We start from the raw sequence: 25465 nt of genomic DNA, 5'->3' as shown, positions 1-25465 counted from the left end.
AAAATGATAAGTTACTTTGTCCTGAATCCCACTGATAAAAACGGAATTTGTAAACGAATGCAGAAGTTTGCTTTGGTGAATTTCCAGCTGTCCTGGTAGGGGAAAAAAACCCTCAGGCTGAATGAAATCCCTACGGACAAAATAATACAAAAAGTCTGGGCTGCAATTTGATACCAGCTGAACTCCAGAGTCAGCTCCCCTAAAGTTAACACTAGTAACAAACTACTGCAACCGGAAAAAAATCCCATCTATATGGTGCTCGTTATTGCCAGGAAGGCTTTGAATAGCTATATGATAAAAAGAATTAGCATAAATATGCAGCTGTTAGTATTATAACCAGCCAAATTTGTAGAATGCGTGTTATTTTTTAGACAGCCTTGATGCTGTACCTTTTTTTAAAAAATATATATATTATTATTACCTTTTTCATTGCTCCTTCAATAATGAATAGAAGTCCTATTGGGGAGAGATGGTCGCGTAGCATTAGTGTGACTGTGTCTATACTGGCTGTCTTAAAGCCTATGAAGGAAGAACTAGCACTGTCATTTCCCCTAGCCTCCCATCAAAGCTTATGTATTTCGACTAAAAGAATTGTTTTTTAGTGTATATATACACTTACAGGTTATCCACCCTCTCTTCCTTTATTTTGCAGAAGATTATCTTTAGAATTAAATTAGTGGGTTTTAATCCATTATAATATGAGTAGACTGAATTTTTATTCTCATTCTACTTTAAAGTGGAGTTACAACACAGTTAAATGTAGATATTAATAGAAAATCTGAAGAGACAGGGAGAAATGAAAGGAATGGAACAAGATTCAAACTTGCATTAACATTTCTCAGTCTCTTTTTAAGTAAGATTGCTGTTTCAGGCATAGCAAATCTGAAAAGTTTTTACTTCGATTTTGTTTAAGTGGTAGAAAAATGTTTTCAAATCTTGTTAAGAAACTTGCTCAGTTATGCTTTCAAGGGGAATATGATTGTTCGCAAATATTTTTTCTATCTAGTGATTACTTGTATAGCTACTTTTTTTTTTTTTCAATTCTAATCTAGAAATTAAGAAAGGAAGTTATCCAGTCAGTAAGAGGCTCTCGGTGAAAATACCGTTGAAGACAGCCTGCATTAACTTTTCCTAAATAAGCAAAGACAATGAAAATATATGAAACTAGTGTTTCTCTTATCTCTAGTCCACTATTTGCATTAATCTTTATTTTAAATGACCTTTCTGGATTTAGGAAGTGATTCCCCTCCCATACACACCATGACTCTTCAAAGTTACATTTTTAGCCTGTAAAGCGGAGATCTAGGAGGCCCCCTTGGCATGGGCCTTGGAAAGGAGGCAGGAGGGGCGGGGGGGGGGGGGAATGCAGTGCGCAAAGCAACAGATACGGAAAGAAAGCCTGTATTGTTAGGAATGAATAAGGAAGTATATCTACTTCGGCTCAGTAATCAAAACATTTTCAAAGTGAATTAAGTGATTCTGTGTTTCTTAAAACAGTTCTGTTTTAGTTGAAACAAGTTCTAGTTGATTATTATCATACAGAAAAGATTTCCATGGTTATAAAACCAGAGGTTTTAAATATGGATGTCAACAAACACAAGACAGCCGTATACAAATATTTCAAGACAAAAACAAAAACAAAACAACAACAAAAAAAAAACAACAAAAAGAACAAACATTACTTTTTTGCAATGACTAAAAAAATTAGCAGGATCCAATGCATACTAAATTGTGGTGAGAGTTCTGTAAATATTGGACGATACCAACGTTTAAGTCTGTTTTCTGGACTAAATGATACAATTCATATAACATAAAATGCACAAAAACTTGAAAAGCAAATTAAAGCCAGTATGAACATTTAAATAGGCGTTTTAATATAATGGACTTTCTTTTATCTTTAAGAAGCACGATTTTTTTTTTTAGTAAACTCACCAAAATTAAATAGGGAAGAGGAAGAAAATATTTCAATCCTTTTCTATGTATTCCTTTACTGTTAAAAAAAAAGTAAAAAAGCAAAGAAGGGTCGGGGAAAGTCACTTAACTTTACAGAAATAAATATAGATCAAATAAGCATCCAAATGTGAAAAAAACTAGTTACTTTAAAAAAAAACCATGTCATTTGACATTTTTTCTGCCTTGTCATTAAGTTGCATGTTATCTTCTGTATTACCATTACCAGAGCTGTTTAACACATCTGTATTTTCAGAAGACTAACAGACACTGCTATCCTCTCCACGCTCCTTGCCCCTCTTCCTGTGCTATCACCGTGCATCCACAGACATTTCTGCAGACCACCCAAGTATCATTGCTATATGGAAAATATTATAACCCAAATAGCAAAATACTTGCATAAAAATTCCAAACTTCCAGATAGAACATTAAATTATTATAATCTTTCAATCAAAATCTGTTAAGCAGATTAGAAAATAAAAAACCCTAAATCTTATTGTGTGGTTTTTTAAAGAATAAATTTTAATCAAGAGCATAACTTTACTTTTACTTGCAAAACACTTTGCTTCCTGAACTGTACTTTATTTAAAAAAAAAAAAAAAGAAATCCTAATTGAAATAATATTAAGGGTCAGGTTTAAACCTACAAAAAGACAGGAAATGCCACAGTTAAGAATGAAACTTTCCTGAATAATGCTACTGTACTTCTGTACTGCATTTTACGCTGCTTTGCAAAACAGTATCTAAAAATAACAAGCTGCTCTTAAATAAAAAGTCCTGATCACAGTCAGAGAGAATACAATTCTCAGCTCAGTTTCCAAGCTATCAATATTTAAAGTCAGATCCTTAATATAGGTTTCTGTAAATACAATATTGGCAATCATGTGATTTTTTTTGTTGTTGTTACAAGTATACTAAAATATTCCCAAGCCCTTTACTTCCTCAATGAATCAACCAGATACAGCATGCAAAAATGTTTAGCCCTTTTAGCAAATCAACTACAATTTCAAGGAATATCAGTTTTTAAATAAGAATCAAGTGGAGGTAACTACCCCGTTGTTAGTAGTACCCATTGAATAAATTGCAGGCAAAATAAATTTGCCTCAGTTCAAGATGCAAAGCTCTTTGCTGATTCTTTGATGAATTCTCCTTGTGTGCACTTATTAGAAAGACCACACACTCTTTCCACTTACAACTTTTACTCCCAGCACAACTTCCCTGATTGCTGTTAGTAGAAAACCTATTAATTACAATGCACACTTTTTTCTTCCAATCCTTTCATGCTATAGGTTGCCAATGAATTTTACTGTACAAGTCTTTGCTATTTCAAGAAGGATCCATAACACAGAAACAGAGACCTAATTTTCTCCCAGACTAAAGATCTCTGATTTCTTTAACAACTAAATGCAGCAATTAAATTTGACGAAATCTATAAAACAAGCAGTGTCTTATATTTATTTTAAAAGTAGTTCTAATTTGCCACTTTGTTTTTTCTTTAAAATGGTTAAGTGGGTAGGAAGACATGCCAACTTAAAGTACAGACTTAAAATTTTACTTAGAGCTACAAAAATTTAAATAACGATATTATAAAGACAAAGTAAAACTATTTAATGTCTTGGAATTAACTTTTTATGTCTGAATTAGCTAGTCATGCTTTGTGCTTGATTCATTTATTTAAGACATCTTATTCCACCTTGTTAGGTTCAACGAAAATTTTATTCATATAATTGATAAACTTAATTTGCACTAATTTCCACACTTCAGCGTGTATATTAGCTAAAATGTACCTTTCTCTTTATGGCAAAATAATGATTAGAGCTAAAACACCTGAAAAATTACATATTAATTTATTATTAGTCTAATTTAAAACCTCAACACTATCTCCACCTTTAACCTTTTGGTAAATTCTTCCCTTTTATAATCAGTTTTCAGGCTGAAACTTAGAAGTGTTTTGCTGCTATTCTGTATGGGATACGTTTAAGAAGGGTTTGAAAGCACAAGTTTGTTGCTTACCTATGGTGGCACTAGCGAGCAACACTGATCTAAGAACACCATTATAAAACAGAATCATTTACTCTGCATAGAAAAGTAATACAATTCTTCTTTTCCCCTTTCAAGCTTCCAATGTGTTTTATACCTTTTGAAACAACACCCCAGTGATGTTGCAAATGTAATTGCAAAATTGGATTACAGTCACCTTGTATGTTTTATATTCAGGAAAGTTTAGCAAAGCAGCACATCTTGAAATGTGAAATGATGCTATTTGCATGCTTTTATCTATAGCATAGTCTATCTTCAACTGAAAAACTTTCTGAAGTTGCAAAGTTATTTTGTTTTCTAACAAAGTACAGATTTTGAAAGAACGCTAAATATAAATAATATGCAAAATAAAATACTAAAGAAGTGTCATTATAAAATTATAGCTTTAACATATTAGCAAAATAGATATAAAATGCAACCAGTTTTCTTTCCAGCACATTTCCTTTAACTGGGTTAATGTGCAAGTGGTTTCCTCCATTTATACAGAAAGATTTTTATTTTTAACATGCAAGATTACTGTACTTATCTGCTCCTAGAAAATATGTACTGTATAAACATATCCTTTATCTTGAACTTCAGTATTTCTGTGCTTCCGAGAAGAGTAAAAACATCTGGTTAAATTACTATGTGTGACTACAATATGCAGGCAAAATCCTGTATGAAGTGCATATAAAATAAACCATGGCTTCAATCCTTTTCGTTTTTTCAAATGTTCAGTGCGACCAGTCTGTTGAAATTGCATCTCTGAAATATGTCAGCACGATGATAACTGATGTACCAAAATGCTTCTTTTCCGAATAAAGTCAAGTTCTGTTCTTGTTCTACAGCTCCTAATGTTTTAAAGTTTAATTCTGTTTTGTGTGTTCCCCCCCAAAGCCCCCCAAACTGGAATGGTACAAACTGTTGCACACCAGCGGTGATGGCTCCAAGGGACTGGCTGGACGGAGTTGTCATGTGTCTGCCTGTCTACACTTGCTGTGCAGAACATCCTCTCACCTGTACAGCAGGCACAGACAGGCAGTCGCATGACAACCCAGCCTGAGGGACAGCCGCCAGTGGGAAACCGCTCTGACACACCAGAGCATCTTCACCAACAGCTCCAGCCAAGAGTCACTCTGGATCTCAGACGGCCGGTCAGTAACCAAGCCGCGTACTGCAACCCACCTAGAGTCAAACCAACACTGCCTATAAAATACAATAAAACCCACTGCTGAAATTTTTACTGTGCTTCCTATAGTACTCTTTTCCTAGTTGTACTCATTAACTCACTAACAGTAAGTTTTACTTATACGCAGCTTTGCGGCACCATTATATGTTTCATCCTCCCATTTACTTCTCAGGCATAACTCAAGCAACTCCTGTTATTAGATTATTGTCAGTATAAAAATCACTACCGTTCCTGCCAGCCACAGAAGCTGAGAGCAGCTTGTTGTGTGGCAAGTTAACTATATAAACAGACACAATGTTAGACTTTATAGTAAGTTCTCCTCTTTCCACTCTCTCACCTCTTCACTTATTTTCATATCTCCCTCCCAAACCACACAGAATTTTACAACTGGGAACGAACTGTGAAATTATAATACAAATTGCATCTATCACTGGATGTTGATAATACTATCCTTTCCTATTGAAAGGGAATGAAAACATTTTTTTTGGAAATAAGACTAAAGGGGATTTTTACAAAAAACATAACTTTCACATTTTCAGAAGTTCTTCTCCTAGAGCCCACCTTGGCATCCTTTGCACACCAATAATGTCAGTGAAATCTCTGGATGCTTTAGAAAGAAGAATAAAGTCACATTTCTGGCCAAAATGCTATGCCATTCCACAAATGGCATGCTCTTATTTACAACAAAGACCATTTTGACTCACAAGCTAGAATGGTGTTCTGCATTCTCAAAGTCCATTTTATTCTAATGTAGAAGTGGCCAATTCACAAATTCCAAATTTGCATGTTGACTCTCAAATGAACCTGAGCACAAAAGTTTACAGCTTTTTGTGCTACTTAACAAAGCAGTGACAACCAAGAGCTAAAATGCTCAGATTTAGTATTTTTTGTATAGGTGTGCTTTATAATACTTCAGCTAATATTACATGGAATACTCTTCGAAAGAAAACTAGTATTTGTGAGGTCCATGAATGTGGTAATCTTGCACTTATTCACAGCCGCCTCAAAGCGGTACACAATATTTTCCCTGCTTGATTTTAAGCAAGTGGAAAAGCACAAATTCAGGGTACTGGTCACGCAATAAAGTTACGAACACAAGCAACTGTGTGCAGTATCAGAAACTAATCCAGGTTAGTATTCACGTAACTGATACTATAACTGCTCTACCCACACTGCTCAAACGTCATCTTGATATTTCCATAATTATAAGCCTCAAAAGCATTCTTAGGCACTGATTTCCATCTCATCAGGAATAAAATCCTGTTGTACATTTGAGCAGCAACAAAATCATGTCAAGAAACCAATTCTTTCTTTTCTAACACTGCTATCATACAACAAATTTTGAAATCTTTTGCCAAAGTAAGCTGCAGCTCACAAATAAAGGAACTAATTTACATTCTTCTAATGGCACTAGCAAGCAACCACTTGCATTCAGAGAGCGAATTTAATATCAGAGTAAATTCCAGACTACAGAAAAAGGGCTGTTTACACTAGAGGGGGTACACAGCCCTAGAGGTCCTAGCAAGCACTGCAGCTTTGTAAAGTACATTGTCAGAGCTGATACGTAAGCTTCTACAACATTCCTTACTCAGGGGTAGAGGCGCAGAGAGAATGAACTCATCAACGTGGCAGGAGAACGAAGGTGAAACCTGACTTTCTGCATCTTCCCCAGCTGTGATGGAGAGGCTCTTGCTACTGTGCAAGGACTGCAGAAGTGACTGGCCCAAGTGGGAGGCACGGGAGATCGGAACTCCCTAGGACCTCGCAGTGTGCACAGCAGTACTGAGCCCAGGCACATAAATATGGGTATCATTTCACACATCACTGAAGACTTCGTATCTTACCAGGGTGGAAATATACCAGCATGCAGCCATTTCAATAATCATCTGCGAACAGGATGTGATAACTACCAAACCAAGCTGAAAGTGAGGAGAACATTTTAAGGAGAAGAAATGTAATTATAAAAATGGGAATTCAGCCAGGAGATCAAATATTTGCTTCTCTATTTTCAGAAGCCGGTAGTTCTGTTTCTGAAACAAATCACTGTTTTTTTGAATAACCTAATGGTCAATCTGTGGCTTTGACCATCTTCAGAAAGCATCTAAAGCAGATCTTACTAGTTTTCTAAATCCTACTGAGAAAGGCCCAGTAAGCAAAACAAAAACAACAAAAAAAATCCAACATAACTTTGTGAACTCTTTCCCACGACAGAATAATGAAATTATACATCAAATCTGTACTTAAGGAGGAACTTCTTCCACCAGCAAAGCATGGACTACTATGTTGTTATCATCTCTTACCACTGTAAGAAATACCTGAGTGATCTCCCATATTGGCCTGAATGAACTACTGGTATTTTCATGACTCTCAAAACACAACTGTTTGGCAATTAAGAGACATTATTTTAAACTATGCATAGAGAAATCAGACAGTGGCCAATTCCCTCCATGTACTATTCTGAGATTCCCAGGTGACACTCTCTAGAACACTATCAAAACTAATTATTTCAAAGTTGCACAGAAGATATCCCATAAATGTTTTCAGGAATTTTTACACTGCACACTAAGCAAAGGTCAGACTCAAAAAAGCAACACCAAAACTACCCAAAAAATTGCTGCAGCACATCTTAGATGCACCTCCAAGTGCTTGAGATGGAATATAGCAAGGGGTGTTAATCTCACCATATCACTTATTTTAGTTACAGCTACCGGTACCCAATGTAAGTCAACAAGTTCTAGTAGCTTCAAGTTAGATCACATCAAGGCACCTTTGCATTCTTTCAAATTAATTTTTATGACATTGCAATAAAATACTTCAAATTATATTTCAGTAATCTGAGAATAAAACTTCCCCTCTTGATACCTAGCATTTGGGTCCTCCCCTTGTCTGACATGCACTCATTTTCCTGTTACAGTAAATACATTTCAATCCCTTTAAAACTTAAATAAAAGGGCAACAGGCAAAATCTTCAAGATTATCTAGTTTGTCCCTCAATCTTAAGGTCTATCCCAAAATGGGATGGAAAGATTTCATCCAACGAACTGGTTAACGCTAAAAATCACTAAATTTTTGCTCAAAACATGTAATTTAAAAGTGAAAAATCAGAAAATAACTGGATTTTTTAAAATGTAGCCACATTTTTCTAGAAAAACCAACACAAACCTTTAAAAAACAACAAGGGCTTTACTGTAAAGCTGATATATTCAATAAAGCGAGCATCCTCGATGCCCTGTTTATCATAGAAATGCTTTCTCCAGTTCTTGTATTACTTACCTCAGATTTACTGATCAGCAGTGACATTTCTTACCAAGGTGCATTTTTTGGATTTTCAGTAGCAAATTTGAAAATCCATAGCAATCAGCTACAGAACTCTGCAGACAGGCTTTTCAGCCTTTTAGAATATGAGGCTGGAGGAAAATTGTTACCATTACATCAATTCCTGTACTTACTTTTAGGAGGAAATTTACCTAGACAATTTATGATCAACTTACAGTAGATGTGTAAGAGCAGTTCAAACAGGCATAAAACAATAACCAGAACATTCCAAAAGATTTTAGACCAAAGTGTGGAAGCCACAGGAAGAGAGGAAAAAAGTAAAACAAAAAACAAAACAGAAACACCACACACAACATCCTGTATTTATGTTATCACCATTTCAACAGAAGTCTTAGAGGGTCAGCATTCTCCATGAATCAAAACCAGATTAACAGACACGGGTACAACCTTAAAACATTCTTTCAGTTCAAGTCTGTACAAGCTAATTTAATGTTTTAAGCTGATATCAGAAGACTGAATAAATACTGGTTTTCCCCCCAGTAGAAAAAAGTTTTTCATTCCTTACCTCATCATCTTTATACCAGGACAAACTTTCTGCAGTTAGAACGAACCAGTATTCCTTGGATCCTCCTTTCATGATGCCAATATTGTTGATGGTCAGCCAGCCCTTCCGGATGACCTGTGCAGAGGGTGCAGTCAGGCACAAGTTTAGTTCATTACTCACTTGACATAATTCTGCTGCTGCATTCATTCTTTTAAATAAAGACTTGCTAAAGAAAACAAGAACAGGTACATTTTTTCAGTCTCTGGCAAATTCAAAACAGAGATTTTGCAGGTTCCTATCATTCAAGAAAAACAAAAAAAAAGGTAACATAAAGTGAATATAGCGTTCTCAGTCAATAGGCTAGAGAAAGAAGAGCCTAAGTATTATCGTGTTGTACTTACAGCAAGCAGGAATGAATGAAGGATCACGTAAACCTGGAGATACTTGTTTGCTGTATAATAACACTTTGTAAAGATACATACAATTTATATATGACTACTCTGACTGTTCTAGTCTAACTGTTAAAGTAATTTGTAAAGCTGCACACAAGGAACAGCACCTAGCTTCTGGTGAAGCAAGTGGCTTCTAGCACACATTAGATATCAGGTATTTTCAGAAGGGTTTGAATCAAGTCACAAAGCAGAGAAGTCTTCTACAATTAATTTGAAATTAGGGGAGGAAGTGGAAAAGAGAGGTATGTGAGAGCTATTTTCCTCTCATAAGGTAGAAGAGGAAAAGAAAAGGTGGTTGGGGTGGGGGCGACACCCTAATGCAGCAATACAAGTCAGAGGAAAAATGGGTAAAGCAGAACTTTACAAAATAGATACAAGCCACAGATGAAAGACCAGGTGGGAAAGCATACTTGTAAATACTTAGGCCAGGAGGCTAGATCATGTAAATAGGAAGAGGGACAAAAGAAAACTTAAGAATGAGACTGCTCCAGAGGTGAAGGAGATTATGGTCATGAGAACTGGTTTATGGATCGTATAGATAGAAACTTTCCATTTTATTGGAACATATATATGAGAAAGCAAATTCTCTGAACAAGACAACAGTACTCTCCCAATTACAAAGATGCAGGGAACCTCAGCTATTCTGTTTCTCCCCACTGCAACACCCTTTACTTGCCTTTGAAGTACTGAGATAGAAAGAAGAAGTGCTCAGAGAAGCCCTTCAGAACTCCCTCAATAAGTCCCACAAGCATGCACTTGTGTGATCAAACCTGAGTTTCCTTTTGCTTTTAGGGAAATATATGAGACGCTGACGTTCCTCTCACAGGGCTTTACAAGACTAGTAACTCCAATATCAACAGATAATGAGAGAAAAAGCGTTGCTCAATATCTATATTCCTTGTCACCTATAAAAGTTTCAGAATCAGAATGCCCTCCTATTCAGCATGCATGTTAATGTAAGCTCCCTCAAGAAACCAGCTTTGGTATAGCACAGAGCAAGGGACTAAGTTATATTTGATACCCAAACCAAAGAAAGAGATCAGAAGCTGCAGCTGAAAAGCTGATGAAAGTATTGGTAATGTACATAATCCAAGAGCATCAATTTCATTTCAAAGAAGAAAACCACTGAAGATGCAAAAAACAGTCTATGGGTTTTCAGCCTGTAAGAAAATTGCTAAGAAAACATTGATTTGGTTCTGAAGACTAAATAAGCGATTGAGACAACTGGACGAGACTACTGCAGGGAGACTCAAGGGTGTGGCCTGAACTGACTAGATAAAACAGTCTGTATCACAAGGGTTTCTGCAGAAGTTGGCCATTATTTTTAATATTCATGTTCACAGAAAGAAAATCAACAAAGGTGGAGAGGGGGCGCTACTGTTTATAAATAGATATGGAATGTTTGTCCAAGTGCAAGTTAAGGGAAACATACTGATACAAACGATTACCCATCAAATCCTCATTTTTTTCCCCCAATGTTTATTGAAGTAAACTTTTAACAGGAAAAAAGCAACATGTGTATATAGCCAGCGTACTGGCCTTCAGGCAGCTGCCACAGAACAAGTTTTGGAACCAAGCTAATTTCATTTTTTTCTGAACTACACAAATGCAAATGCAAGAAATTTTGGGCCCAAACCAGGAAATTAAGGTTCCCAACCATTCGAACCTAGCTCCACAACAAGGTGAGCTATATGTGTACAGCAAACTAAATACTTCACAGCAAATGTGCAAAGGTGTTTATTCTTATGTTATAAAGAAACCGAAGTAAGAGGCCATGAGAGAGGATGCTGTTTAATCATGCTGTCTGCAATTGAAAATGCTGTGTTCCTTCCTACAAAGCACATATCCTCATATAGAAAGCACAGGCAGCCAGGCCAGCACACTGCTGAAAACTCATTTGGACACACATCTTAGAGAGGGTAAAAGGTTTGAAGACAGGTGTCACAGGGGATAAAGACATGGTTTCTAGAAGCAAACCAGCGAGAAACACCTTAGTAGCATGTTCAAGAACCTTACAGGTGATGAGCAGTCAAAAAGGAAGGGAAGTAGCACTCTGCTTATTCCATTCAGTGCTTTCCTTCATCATTACCATAGGCTTTGTACCATGTTAACATTGAGTCAAGTTTTCTCAATTTGACAAGAACACACTTGTAGTAGAGGTCTTAGAACAGACCAAGCCAAAAATTTAAAATCTAAATTATACAAGCCATTTAAGAAGTAATAAAGCTTTTAATACATCTAATGTAGGAACTACATTTAGTTGCATAGCTCCAAAAGACTGTCTTGCTCCAGTCCAACACATCTCCCCATAGATGCATAACCATCACTGGGTGTGGACAGAAACAAGCTGACTTTGTAATACAAACATTGGTCACTGTCTTGTAAAGGAAGGAATTTGCGAGTTTTTCCTCAAAAATCCTGTGTGCTGAGGATTAGATCCAGCTGTCATTCCTGCACAACACTGCATGAAGAGCAGGGCACCAAGCTATAGCAGTATCTTTGGTACATGTTTTTCATGTGCAAATTTCTATACCCTTCTGGGAAAACAGGGTACTATGTTCTCTAAAATATCCTGGACACTACAACACATCACAATTATCCAAAACCAGTTCCAGGGGACATCAGGAGAGGGAAGATGAGCTTAGTGTGCTAAACCTCATTTTCTCTCCATTGAATTGTTCCTCTTTCCCAGGCACATTTTGTTAACTACAAAAAGCTACACTTTCAAAGTACTCGGTACCAGTGTTGGGGTCAGGAGTGAGGGCAATGTTGGATCAAGGTGTAAGTGCAAAACAAAGGGAGATTGAGCAACATATTTTTACTTTCCAGAGAAGCTGAATTACACCTTAGACTACAGCCAATTTCTCAAAAAGTAACTTAAGCTATATTTTAGAAATAAGTGTCCTTCCCTGGGCAACAAGCAACAAAGATTTTCAAAGAGACTTCTGAAGTCAAAAAAGCTCTGATGGGGGGAGTTGTTGGTTCTTTTAAAACCATTGTGGTAGCGACGTTGTATAGTACTTCAGCTTGAAAAATGAAAGCAGTGTGTTTCATTATTGTTTTCACTAGTTCATTTACTACTTGGTTTGGATTTAAGAGATCCATTTCAATACTTTCTATCATATTTCTAAATGTCACTCTCTGCAAACCGGATATTAGTGACATGAGTTATGGACTTCAGGAAGGTGAAAAATATGGGCATTGCCAGAAGGTAGTGAAGACAATATTCTGACCGGCAGTTGGACTCCATGCACAGGATGAACAAGAGATGACACAGTTCCTTCCTTCAGGGTCCTGATATCTAATCTGGGTGTCTGAAAAATGAAACTTAGAAGGTACGAATGCACATGAACAAGCCAGAAGGAAGTAATTTTCTGATAGTTCAGCTGCACAAACCCCAAATTATATCTGTTGTTCTTATTCTCCACCACTTCATGGATAAACAGGAAAGCAGGATTTGACACAACAGGTACATTTTATGTATTGCTGCATGACTTATTCATTCCACTAAAAGAAATAAGCTATTTGAAATACATTAGAGAATCATAAAGTGTTCCACTTCTTTTTGAAAGATGATTTCAAGGTAAAAGTGAGGGATAAGTGGAATTGGCTGGGCAGACAGAAATACAAGTGTGAAAATCACGAGACTGGATACTTCCACAACAAAAGGCAGCAGCATTTGTTGAGTTAACATAGCTCTCTATTAAAGTTATGTTACGTAACTCCATTGAAATAATTTTGAACACACAACACAACTCCCAGCACTACTCTATCTTCTAATCACTGTCATAACAACGTGTTACCAAATAGTAAGCACATTGAGAGAATAAAAATTGCAAAAACTACTCTGTGAGGCACCCTGGGTTCTTTGGGTTCAATTACGAAGATTCTCACACTACAGAGGCTAAAAAGGAACAACAGGTTAGAGAGAAAACCTGTGATTTACCAAATGTCAGGGCATAAACTGCTCAGATCTGTTCTGATACTGAATACAAATGAGATCTCGTGACACTGCTTCCACCAAAAACACTACACAATATATCGCATAACTTTAAAATAATGACAGTCCTAAACATGTCTACTTTAAAGGAAAATTTAGTCTTTACTGAAGGCAAAGCACTCAATAGTGAAAAACTGAAACATGCTTCCAAATGTAGTTAAACAAAGATTGATGTGATTAAGTCAATCATAAAGGAATCTTAACCTAAAAAATAAGTACAGTTAAAGGCCATTTAGAACAGAAATACTTCTCTAGTCTTGGTAAGGTAAAAATTCAACAGCAACATGTCTTATTCAAGGATATTTCAAAATTAAGCATCATGTGATCATCCATGGGCACCACTTCTTTTACAGAAATACTGGCATTTCTTAACAGAACAGCCTCATCATGATTTTTCATGACCACTTCACTGCCCAAGGCACAAGTCTGCATTTCCACTTGCTTAAAAAAAAAAAAAATAAAATCTGTAAACACATTTTTTTCCTGAGTCAGGCAAGGTAACAGGATTTCAGTATATCTGAAGAAAAGAAGCAGCAAGGTATGCTACAAAGCAGGATTATAAAGAAGAAAAAAAAAAAAAAAAAAAAGAAGGGAAAAAAGGGGTTACTAGCAGAAAAAGTTACTTATTAGCACAATAGTTCAGGCCAACTGATGGGGTCTGAATGCTACTTGTGTCCAGAACAACTGAATCAGATTGCTGGCATAAAGTTGTAAAAGAAGCAGGTTAAACAAAGCCTTTGAATCCAAACCCCCAAATCACTTGGACAGTGACTGGAATCTCATAGTTCAGATTAAGCCCCTTCTGCAATTACAGGGGCTGCTTCAAGCACAGCAGCAGTTTTTGCTGCAGATATAAAATACAAAACAGAATTTCACGTACATTATATATAATCCTCTATAATTTGAGTACCTTGCATTCTTACACAGATAGTTTCAATTGGGCACATGGAGCAATGACACCTTCATCTTCAAAGGTTTATCACAAAGGGGAGCTTTAAACTAAATTTTAGTCACCAAAACAAATCTCAACACACAAAATACACAGTTAAGAGTGGGTCAGCTTTCAGGAACCAGACCTTGCTAGTGTGCTGTGTAAAACCAAGCATTACACATTATTTCAAGCAAATTAGAAGACAGACTAACCTGTGGCTTAAAAAGAAACTTTGTGGAGTCAGGTCAAAACCTCAGGCGGTAGCAAAGAAAAGACAAACAAAAAAGGCCAAAGATTAAGCGTGAGAGTATAAATTAGTAGTAGAGGAAAAAGGAGCAAAAACACGTTAAGAGGAATTGGCTTTACACTTCTTCCAAAAATGCAATATTGCTGCGCTCATCTTATTTCTGAGATACACAGAAATAGTTAAGTGATATGCATCATTACAGTTCAAAGCAAGCTACAAAAAAGAAAAGCAGTGGATGCAAACCCACTATTTTGGGAAAACTTAATGATCTTGATCTCCTGAGAGATTCAACCGCTCTTAGCATCAGTGCCGCCTAGTCCTTTTTCCTTTATTGAGCATTAGTTTAAGTTTATTTGAAAAGATAATGAATAATTTGATGATGTGACAAACTGGAAAAATGTGGTTTCATAATAGATATTACCAAAGTATGCACATGATACAGAGATTTGCTCTTATACCTAACCATCACTGAACCAGGAGTAACTTGTTATAAAATTAACTGCTGTTTAGACAATTAATTCTAATTAGTAATATTAAAGCATTCACATATTTATTTACTCATGAGGTGGAAGGGTTAGAAAGGAGTCTGTCCATGATGCATTGATCCTCTGGTGCTATGAAAAGAATGCTGAAAAGGCTTTAAATATTTCTAAGTCCATTAATAAAACTTGCGTTTTCTATCAGAAGTAATTCCTTTGTATAAACAAAATACCAGTAACAGTACCTGTACCCATAAACAGCACGTTCATTTAAGCAATAGCTAACGTTTCCTTCTGGTTAACAGAAACTTATTTGCCCACCTAGCAAAAAGAGGTTTCCTATAAATAGAGGCACTTAGATAAATACTGCTTTCCAGTTATATAATAAAATAAACATCAATTAGTCATTTTAGTTTGAGAAACTCGGTAAATTATAGAATATTAATTTTAATCAAAGTTTTCTATAACATTAAGTTATACTAGTTCATACTTATAACAGCAGGTTAGTAGCAGTTAAGTGATGAACTGCAATTATACTTTGTTGAGGAAATGTTACAGACAAGACAGTTTAACATTAAGTAGCTTAGTAGCAAGTATTCAACAAACCGATGAGTTAGAGACAAACTTTGCCCTCTGAGAAGCTAAATGGAAAAGCAACAATAAAGCTTACAGAACTTAGCTCGTACAATTTGCCTTGAAGGCGGTAGATTGGTTCCCTGAAATGGCAAATTGCAAAAATGAAGTTTTATTTCAGAAACATTTCCTCATTCCTTTCAACTCCAAGCAATTAACTTACAAATATCTGTTTATTGTATTTAAAATAAAAGGTTCAGCAAAGTCCATTATACCAAAAGTAATTTAGTTTCAACATTTAATTTGAAATGCTAAGCTTTTTCTCCACTTCTTTAGAAAGAGAACATTCACTTAATTAAAAAATCATTCATTTTATTTGTGTATTTTTGAAGAGTCAGATAATTGGTCAATTTTCCTTTTATGGGACACTCCGAAGTGATGATGGTTGTTGTGTTTGACACATGTTCCGGCACAGCTAGGTAAAGAAGGAAATCTCTCCTCAGAAGAGAGAGACTAGCCTTTGAAGCCGTTTCAGTGTTTAGACCTTTCAACTTTTTTCATTTCGGTCCAAACCGCATATTACATCAAAAATGCCACTCACGATTGTCAGGCTCTAGAGGACCACCTTATCCAAGGAGTTAATGGATTATTTTAACTAACATCTCAAAAATAACTAGCAATTTCTTGGTGGGAGGAAAAGGTTGGATTTTTATTCCAAGACAATGACTAAGTTTACAAAAAAGCTAGAACTCTCGCCTACAACAGAATAGGAGACTTTATGAAGTCTCAGGTTTACCACCTGAGGGATCTAAAGTCAGTGGTCAAATGTGAAAACCTTGACATTTCACTCCTGAGCATTGTTTGACCAAATTTCACATGAAAACCTCAGGAAGACATTGAATTTGGGTAATTATACAAAGTTTCATTGTCTTTTTTTTTTTTACTAGAATTTTTTATATCCTTTTAAAGTATGTACTAATTCCATAACATTTTATTTCTGTTTAAGACTTTGCAAAACCCTCAAAGCGAGCAGAAACCCTCAACGTTGTAGCATTTTCCTTATTTTCATCTCATATAAAAACCAGGACTGATCTCATGAAGTATTGAGCGCCCCTGGCCCACATGCAAGCAAAGAAAGAAGCAAAGCTCAGGAGCACTTAGCATCTTGCAGAATCAATCCCATATTCTTATGTGATAAAAAGAAACAGGCAAGTAATTTCATTAATGAATCTCAGTGAAAACGCTAATTAATCTGAGACCACCAACCAGTTATTCTTTGTTTACTTTGAGAAAGGACTATGGTACATAGCCAACATCTCTGTGAATTCAACTGAAAGTTTTCAGAAGAGGTAAAGGCAAATCTGCTTTTGCTTGCTGAATTGCCCCTTCACTGCTATTAAGCTGTCAATACGTAAGAACTAGTAAAACAACTATGACAAAAGCAAGTACACACAAGCAAGTACTCACCGGCTTTTTGGGTTCTGAAATTCACAAGTTTACAGTTAACGACAAAATACATTGATGTGTAACATGAAAGATTCAATGCACTAAATGGCACGGGAGGGAAAACACTACCCAGCACTGCGAGCAGTAGCAGAGATATTAAATGATAAATGATAACAGTGAAAGTCAGGTGGCTCTAAAAAAAATTCAGTAAAACAAGGCGATGATGACATATTTTATGTGTGTTTGAAGCAGAAAAGGTAAATGACACACAACAAATAAACACAGCCAAGAAAACCAAACAGCTTGGATTAACTTGCGCATGCCATTATCCATTCTCTGTTAGGTGCCTACCTGATTTCCCACTGCACTTTTGTTAACCTGACTGCTTCTTTGTTGGGCACTAAGGAAAGCAGAGGAAAAGAGTTATACTGAAGAAACTCAAGCTAAGCCAGTTCCCAAGGGATAGATTTTAACAGTAATAGTTACTTCTGATTCCAGCACAGAAATCTAGAGTAACAAAGAAACACAGCAAAATCATTGCATATATGTGCATATTTCAATTATTTTTTCTTACAGTATAGGAATGCCTGCTTAGGACGGAAGGGACATGCAGAGCAGACAGCTCCTACTAATCACCTCCTTTGTAACAACATCCTACTTGGATTGGTAAAGGTTACTAAAAGCACAGAGAAATTATGGCTCATGTGGGTCACTTTGGAAACATTAGCCTCTATAAATATTCAAGAGAGACAAAAAGCAAGCCATTTTTGTTATTTAGTGCAATACAACAAAATCCTCCCCTGCTGGAAGCTCCTTAATAGCTTTGTCTTGACAGTTTGTTTTGGATATTATTCTAATATTTATATGCACTTTGAGGGTGTAAATATAACCAATGGATGAAGCCATCACAAAGCTGGTTCAAAAAGCTGGAATCTTAGAAGAACAGAGCATATTTGAAATTAAAACATATTTTAAATATTTTGCTCAATTCTTGAACCCTGGTAATCCCAGTTCCTGAAGCAAAACACACTCCTGTCTCACAAACATAAAAGTTGCCATTAATTCTAAAAGCATTTGCATTATGTGGTGATTTGTAAGTGTTAGGGGACAGAATTAAAATATTGCTGGAAAGAGGAAAAAAGTGTTCAACCAGCAGGCTTCGGCTACTTGACCACGAGAGCAGCCACTGGTGACAGGAAGTTTTGTTTGGATTAGATTATACCATTTCAGCAGGCATTGATGAACTGAAGAAAGAAGCGTACATATTGGACCAGCTACAAACACTGCTCTTTCAGAGTAAGAAAGATGTGCTTGGATCACAGCCTACAGGCCAATTCTGCAACTGTTTTGCGCACAGCTGCTGTTCCAAAGAACTGCTGAAGCACTAAACTCAGCCCTGTCCCAATTCTGATCTTGCCCGTCAAACCACACTCTATCAAACCAGCAGTCCACATGCTGTCCATGAGAAGATCCACAAGGATGTTTATTCCATGTGTCTGTTTACTGGGCTTAGTTCTCAGTCATCCAGATCCTTTTTACTAAATAACACTGCATGTCTCTGGTGTATCATCTGACTTGCATAAGCTTTGGTGCATAAATTATGATTAAATAACACACACACAGAAAACAGCACTAACGCCTCACCAGTTTTGATCTGTTGTTTGAGAAACACACATGAGATGGCTTTAGGAAACCTAATTGCCATTCATTTGGTTTGGGGTTTTGTTTGGTTGTTTTTTGGGGGTTTTTTATTTTATTTTATCACCTTAAGAAAGCTAGACCACTAACATCATACTAAGAAAACCAAGCCTTTTAGAAACAGTCCAGCAATTGGTCCGCTATTTACTGTTCTAAATACAAATTACTCTTTATGTAGATTGAAGAAAGTAGCTATGTCTGAGTTACACCAACTGGAAACAAACCCAATCCCAGCATTTTGTCGCTCATTCTGCTAAATGAGACAAACATTAATATTCTAAGATTTCACAGTTCCATAACTATGCAAAGTTGTTCTAAAAGTTGGTATTCTTAATTCCTTCTCAAGTCAATTCACATCGCACTGTACCTGCCTCAGGCCCTGCAATGCTGCAAGGTAGTTTGAAATGTCTTGTGCCCTCCTTATGAGCAAGGTTCACGGGACTTACACTTATAAAACACTACAGTCATATGAGACAGCTGCCTAGAAGACTCAGCAAAAGAAAGGAAACACTAGGGAATCTGGGGAATCTATATTCCATGTTGCTTAGATACTGCAGAAGCTCATATGCTACCCAAAAATTAGTTTATTTTCCAATTCATATATAATTGTTATAATGATAATATGATTATAGTTTAAAATGTGTATTTTCTACTGTTTACCTCAAATATTTTACATTTTAAATTGTTCTTAGTTACCCAGGTTTTCTCTTCCAATTGAGCACACATCAACAAAGATACTTCCCTTCCCACCAGTTTCAACCTATAGAAACACTTGCTTAAACTTATCAGTGAACTTAAGCAAAGAGCCATTTGTTATCTGCTTATACCCCACACACAGTGCCTGGGGATTTCTAGATCTCAACTGGCAAAAGAGGAAGCAGCTTTCCCAAGAAATTGAACTCAGGCGTGGCAACTCCTTGGAAAAGACACAGCAGCGAGGACCATGGACTGAACTACAGGCCCCAGCAGCAGCATCCACGAGCAGGGTTTTTTTCTGGGGAGAGACATAACAAAATATCTCCAGATATACCTGGCACTACAGAATCCAAGACGATAAAACGTGGAAGGTTCCAACTTGACACAAGGAAAAGTCTTTTCACAGGAGGAGAGGCAAGCATTGGAACAGGCTGCTTAGAGAGGCTGGAGAATCTCCAATTTTAGAAGTTTTCCAGATCTGATTGGACAAAGCCCTGAATAACCTGGTCCGAACTCAGCATTAACCCTCCCCTGAACAGGAGGTTGGACTATGTGACTTCCCAAGGTCACAACACACACCATGAATATATATGGAGTGTTTTTAGCAGGCTTTTTCCTGTCAGAAAAGGATGAAGAGAAGTAAATAGCAGGCAGGTTGTTATCTTGACCTCTAGAAGGCCAGCTACCATTCCTACAACATCCTGTCATTTGTCAAGAGAACTGATAAAGATATCTGGGACCTGTAAACAATTCTAGAGAAAGTTGTTCACACCAAATACATAAACAGTGCCTGGCTTTGCCTTCTCCCCTCTCAGTTTACTGAAATCCATGTTTTAAAACTTCAAGGCATACTGCCAAAGATGTAGACCTTCCTTCACAGTGCTAACTAGAATAGGCCATAGCATAATACATACTGTGGCGCCAAACTCTGTTGCCAGCATTCCACATCCCACATGGATGAAACCTGTTGTGATTCCAAACACTGTTATGGTAAATATGGCAGGAGTATGACTGAAGGAACATTTATTCTTCAAAGAGTGAAGACATCTTTAACATTTTTACTAGTGTCAAAATGTTGGTATGGAGTCCCCGAGGCACAAATTGGTGGAAGCTGAGGGAGAACATTCTGGAGAATATTCTCACAGCCTTTTCAGTTAAGTGAGGAGAACGTCAAACCAGCCCCTGCAGGGCATTCTGCTACTATTATTCTCTACAGCCAAACAGCAGGCACACTCATAATTCAGTGACATCCACTACTCTGAGCAAAACTGTTTCACACTGAATGACAGTTCCAAAAATATGCATTTGCAACAATGTGGAAAGACCACCAATATTATACATTTCTGTGGTCCTAAAATGGATACAGTGAGGGCATCAGCTTGCCAAATCTGCTTCCCAAGATGCATATGATTCCAGACCAAGACATAAGCTTCAGCTTCAATGAAACTAGGCTTGTGAACTGTGGTGAAGAATTCCCCACAAGTGGGAGAGAGTTCAATATCATGTATATTGAGAACTAGCATGCTCCTGTCACACTTCAGGACTTGTGCTTCGATCTTAGTTTAAAAAAAAAAAAACAAAAACCTGACAACGTCTTATAACAAATTCTCAATATACGTACTTTGCAAAGCCAATGAAGTCTTCATGGTTGGTGTTGATGTAAGAAACCTGGATATCAATCAGCAGTAGCACCTGTTTGGGGAGACAGGAGAGCAGGGTAAGGTAGAGGAGAGAGATTGAGGAAAAGGATAGGGGAAAAGAACAGAACTTTTGAGTTTTCTGCATTATTTAATATTCCTTTCATAATTGTTCAAGCCAAAAGCAACAATATTTTCAAAATCCCACCACTTCTGTTTGTGTGCTTGTTTAATAAACTAGACTACAGAAGAGCTCTTCCCTCTTCCTATTCTTTTTTCCTGACAAACCTCATTTTTTAAATTATTTTGGCCCTTCTCCACTTTAAAAAAATTAATCACATACAGTCACCAGAAAGCATTTAATAATATGTAACATAGATTCTAGCTCCATATTTTGGAAGTCAAGCAAAGTTTTGTCTATTTGTAGCATTCCAGCCAAGCCAGCAAGGAACCCAAACCTTAAACCTAAAATCAGGGTACCTAAATTTTCTTTAGGTACTACACAAAGAAGTGATAGGTAAGCTATCCCTGTTCCAGAAAATGTACAGTCCAGGTACTAGACAGCCATTCTGGTGCACACATCTGGCTTAAGAGACAGACAAGTCAATGAAATAACAGAATTAATGGTTTCTGTACTTATCACTTGCCAGGCCTTCAATGGCCCAGAGATAGAATTTGATTCAAACTTGATAATCTAACTCGGCAAAGAACTTCCTAAAGTATTAGAGAAAGCTCACTCCTACCCTGGAACAGCTTCTTGAACATGCATGAGACTGCACTTTCCCCTCATCTTTTCAGACTTCCATTTATCAGTAGGGAGCAAGGAAGAAACCTATTGCTACCAAATGGCAGCACTTAATCTCCTCTAAGTGTGCAGTTATTTCTGTACAGCTCCTCAAACACAGCATCACTTCCAAATTCTTCACAATTTCCAGAAGATTTTAAGTGCCTTCCTCAGAGCAAAAGACAGTGGGGCTTTAGGTCTAGCTCTTACCTCTGAAAATATGTTTTGATTTATTAACAATAACTGCTAACAGCAGAAATAATGATGTGAATATGTGACAATAACCTATTTGACCAATTCTTGGCATTTACAGAAAATTGGTATTTTGTACTTTGTTCTGGGAAATTGCCAGGTATGTGCACACAATGAAGAATGGAATAATAATTAAAAACAAATAAAAATTAAAAAAAAAGACTCAATTATTCTAAGTAACTTGTATCTTCCTCCAAATTTTGAAATAACTGAGTGTGCTAACTAGTGCTCCCTGCAAGTACAAGCCCAGTAAATACAAATTTTTAAAAATTATTTTTAAGACTACATTCACAGCACAGACTAAACGAAAAGAAGGACATACTGCACAGCTCCCTAGCTAGCACAGGGACAGGACTAGAGACCCAGGAGTCCAGAACAATTTAGAAGCTCTGCTTAGCCCCTCCTTCCCAAATATTTCTGTTGTAACACCCTGCACTCTCCAGACAATAATTCCTGTTTCCACGTCCAGTGGATTTTGTCACATGTAATCTCAGCTTTGAAGTTTTCTGGATTTGGAGTGCTTGGCTGGGTAATGAATGTTCTAAAGAAGTTTCTCTGAAACTTTTTTTTTTTTTTTAAACTTCAAGGAAAGCAATGGTCAGAAAAGCTGTATATCCACAAACCTGGAATGGTGCCGTTTAACAAATGCTTGAAATTCTGAATTTAAAAAAACACAATCTAAAATTATCAACTTCATAGCAGTCCCTGTCTTTCAGAATTGCCATAGGAGGAATCTTTTTCTTGCTGATTTTAGAATCCAAAGGATAAATTACTTTATTATTTTTCAGATTTGAGACGCTACCTTTCCAAGCACACAATAGCCCTTAAGGGTCAGTTCCAGTGGTTCTACCCTACATGCCTCAGCAAGCCTGTCAACATGGCCAGAGACAGATGGGGCCAAGTTGCTCGGCACAGCCTGCATGCTGATGCTATTGTTGAGTAACACAGAACTTCAGCAGCAACGCTTGCCGGAGCTCACACATCCACTACACGGCTTGCCACTCCCACAAGAGTCCCAGTACAATTGCTTGTGGGCCTCACTGTAATTAGAACATGGGGTTGGTATGTTAAAAAAGACTAGAAACAAACTAGAAAAAAGGTTGGGTATTCCTGTGTGTATTTATTTAATCAATAATGGATTTCCTACAAGCAGCTGTTGTAGCACAGCTAAGAAGATGGCACACTGTTGCACAGGAACAAGCTGATGCTACTTTAAGCCACCAATCCTAATCTTAAAAGATCAGATTAGGTTTTTCTGTAATAATTATACTCTCCTCTGTCAAAGCTCAATGACAGAGAAGCAAATTCTCTCCCCCTCTAAAATGTGCAGCCTGCTGGGGCGGCAGCAGGGGGGAGGGAAGGGGAGGAGCAAAGAAAAAAAAAAATCTTTCATTGTCTTGATTGTCTTGCTGTAATTTGTACATAAGAACTTTCCTCCTCCACACACTTCCACAAATTGTTAGGTCTCCTATTCATTCTCACCTGATCCTTGGTCTTCTCTTCTCTTTCACGAATATAGCCGGCAACAATTCTTTCTGTTTCCTCACACAACCTTGGATATGTTGCCAACTGAAAAGCAAAATTAATAGAAATTTACACCTGCAGGGTAGCTTCAGTAGAATACAAACAGGGGAGCCTCCACCTTCCCTCTTTGGAAGAAAGCAATTATTATAAATGCTTGTGCTAAAAATTAACTACACTACAAAGCAAGCTTCACATGCTATTAATGGCCATTTTCCAGAGAAACCGGAGAGACCTAAACCCTTGAATTGTTCCTGTACTTTTGCTCCATGGAACACTGAGGAAAAGACACTTTGGACATGTGAACCACAGTTTATCAGCCTTGGGATGAGGTTTCTCCATGGCTCTGTTTTCTACTATGCCTAATTCCAGAGTGGCGCTTTAAATGATTTCCAAGTTTCTTGTAATTTGAAGGCTCCACCTTGTGGCAACATCTTTACATCTCAGTAACAATACCTAAAAAATGTAAACAGCAAAACACAACAGTAAATTTGGCCAATAGCACTGGGAAAAAAAATCTGCACAATTAATTCAAGTGACATATCTTCCAAACTTTGACAAAAGTGAAAAAAACCTGGAAACTCCACTCAAAATATTGCAGTGAATTGTCAAAAAGATTGTCACCCTTTCCTGCTTTAAGAAAGAGCTCATTTACCTGCTCATGGGTAAAAAAAAAATATACATTTTTCAGAAAAATGCAAAGGATTTAACAGGATATTTCTCAGTAACTTCAGCAGACCTGTGCCCACATCCCAGAACCACTCCTGTACTTGCTACTATTAAGGTACCCTGAACTCTGAGACAGTAGGAAAGACAGAGGGACAGAGGCGATTGTACAAATACAAGGGAGACAAAAGTCTTCCCAGCTTTCCACTAACTTCTTGATAGCTGGAGATCAGACGTTTTGGGGTTGTGCATGAAAAAAGCACAGGAGAACTTGTGGACTTATTACATCCCAAAGAACTGCGGTGATATTCAATAAAGTTTAAATATAGAAAAAGCATTTTTCCTCTCCTTAATAGATGTCTGAACACATCTGAGGCTTTTGCTCTAGAAAAGCTTCACTGTTTCTTCCTCTTATTAGCACTGGAAAACAAAACTTTAAAGTACAAAATTTTTTGCTGATTTACACATATGTCAAACTGCTGCTTATGTTCCATTTCCAGTACCAATAAAAATATTGTTTTAAAGAGTAAACTGGGGGCAACTCTTGACTCAACAAAACCCCAGTCATGAGGGGTGTGTGTATATATATATATATTTTCAAAACACAGGAATAAAAAACATGAACATTTACAGCATTACATTGTTTTAAGAGTTGTGCAGAAGATGTAATTAAAACTATACATCAAGTGACTAGATCAGAAATCTCTTATAATACTGCAAAACGCAAGACTGGCTTTATATTATCTACTATACCATTACATTTTACTTACTTTACCAGATCTATTTGCAAGTTACCTTTTTAGTGCACTTCTTGACAGTGTTGATTAACTCTTGCATCACCAGATCCACACTTTTTAAACAAGGTCCTTTCAGCTTGACTATCTGTTTTTTAACTATGGCTTCAAATGCCATATCTGGAGTAAACAAACCTGTTCTGTGGACATAAAAGAACATGTAAGACAGTAATAAAAACATCATGCAAGGAAGATTTTTTTACTGAATTGGTCATATCTTCATTTTCAGAGGCTTACACTTGAATACGAACAATCCCTACGCAAACAGTCTTCCACATAAATAAATTTGCTCCTTTCTCTAAAAAACAAAGT

General features: G+C 36.8%; 1 protein-coding gene across 4 annotated transcripts in view; it reads right to left on the bottom strand.

Moving 5' to 3' along the window:
• The window catches only part of DNM3 (dynamin 3), a 173916-nt gene that overhangs the window by 111047 nt on the left and 37404 nt on the right, over positions 1-25465 (bottom strand). For 2 of the 4 annotated variants that reach the window (XM_074152579.1, XM_074152581.1), the window contains exons 10-15: positions 25155-25293; positions 23655-23741; positions 21121-21191; positions 17457-17505; positions 15773-15802; positions 8999-9112 (exon numbers count right to left, since the gene is read on the bottom strand). In XM_074152579.1, the coding sequence (XP_074008680.1) occupies positions 8999-9112; positions 15773-15802; positions 17457-17505; positions 21121-21191; positions 23655-23741; positions 25155-25293 (490 nt within the window). The remainder of the gene's footprint in view (positions 1-8998; positions 9113-15772; positions 15803-17456; positions 17506-21120; positions 21192-23654; positions 23742-25154; positions 25294-25465) is intronic. The other 2 variants (XM_074152580.1, XM_074152582.1) reach the window with 1 other exon arrangement.

Source organism: Numenius arquata, chromosome 8 (genome assembly GCF_964106895.1).
Source record: "Numenius arquata chromosome 8, bNumArq3.hap1.1, whole genome shotgun sequence".
Classification (NCBI taxonomy): Eukaryota; Metazoa; Chordata; class Aves; order Charadriiformes; family Scolopacidae; genus Numenius; species Numenius arquata.
Note: the sequence above shows the minus strand (reverse complement) of the source record. Positions and strands in the feature narration are given on the sequence as shown.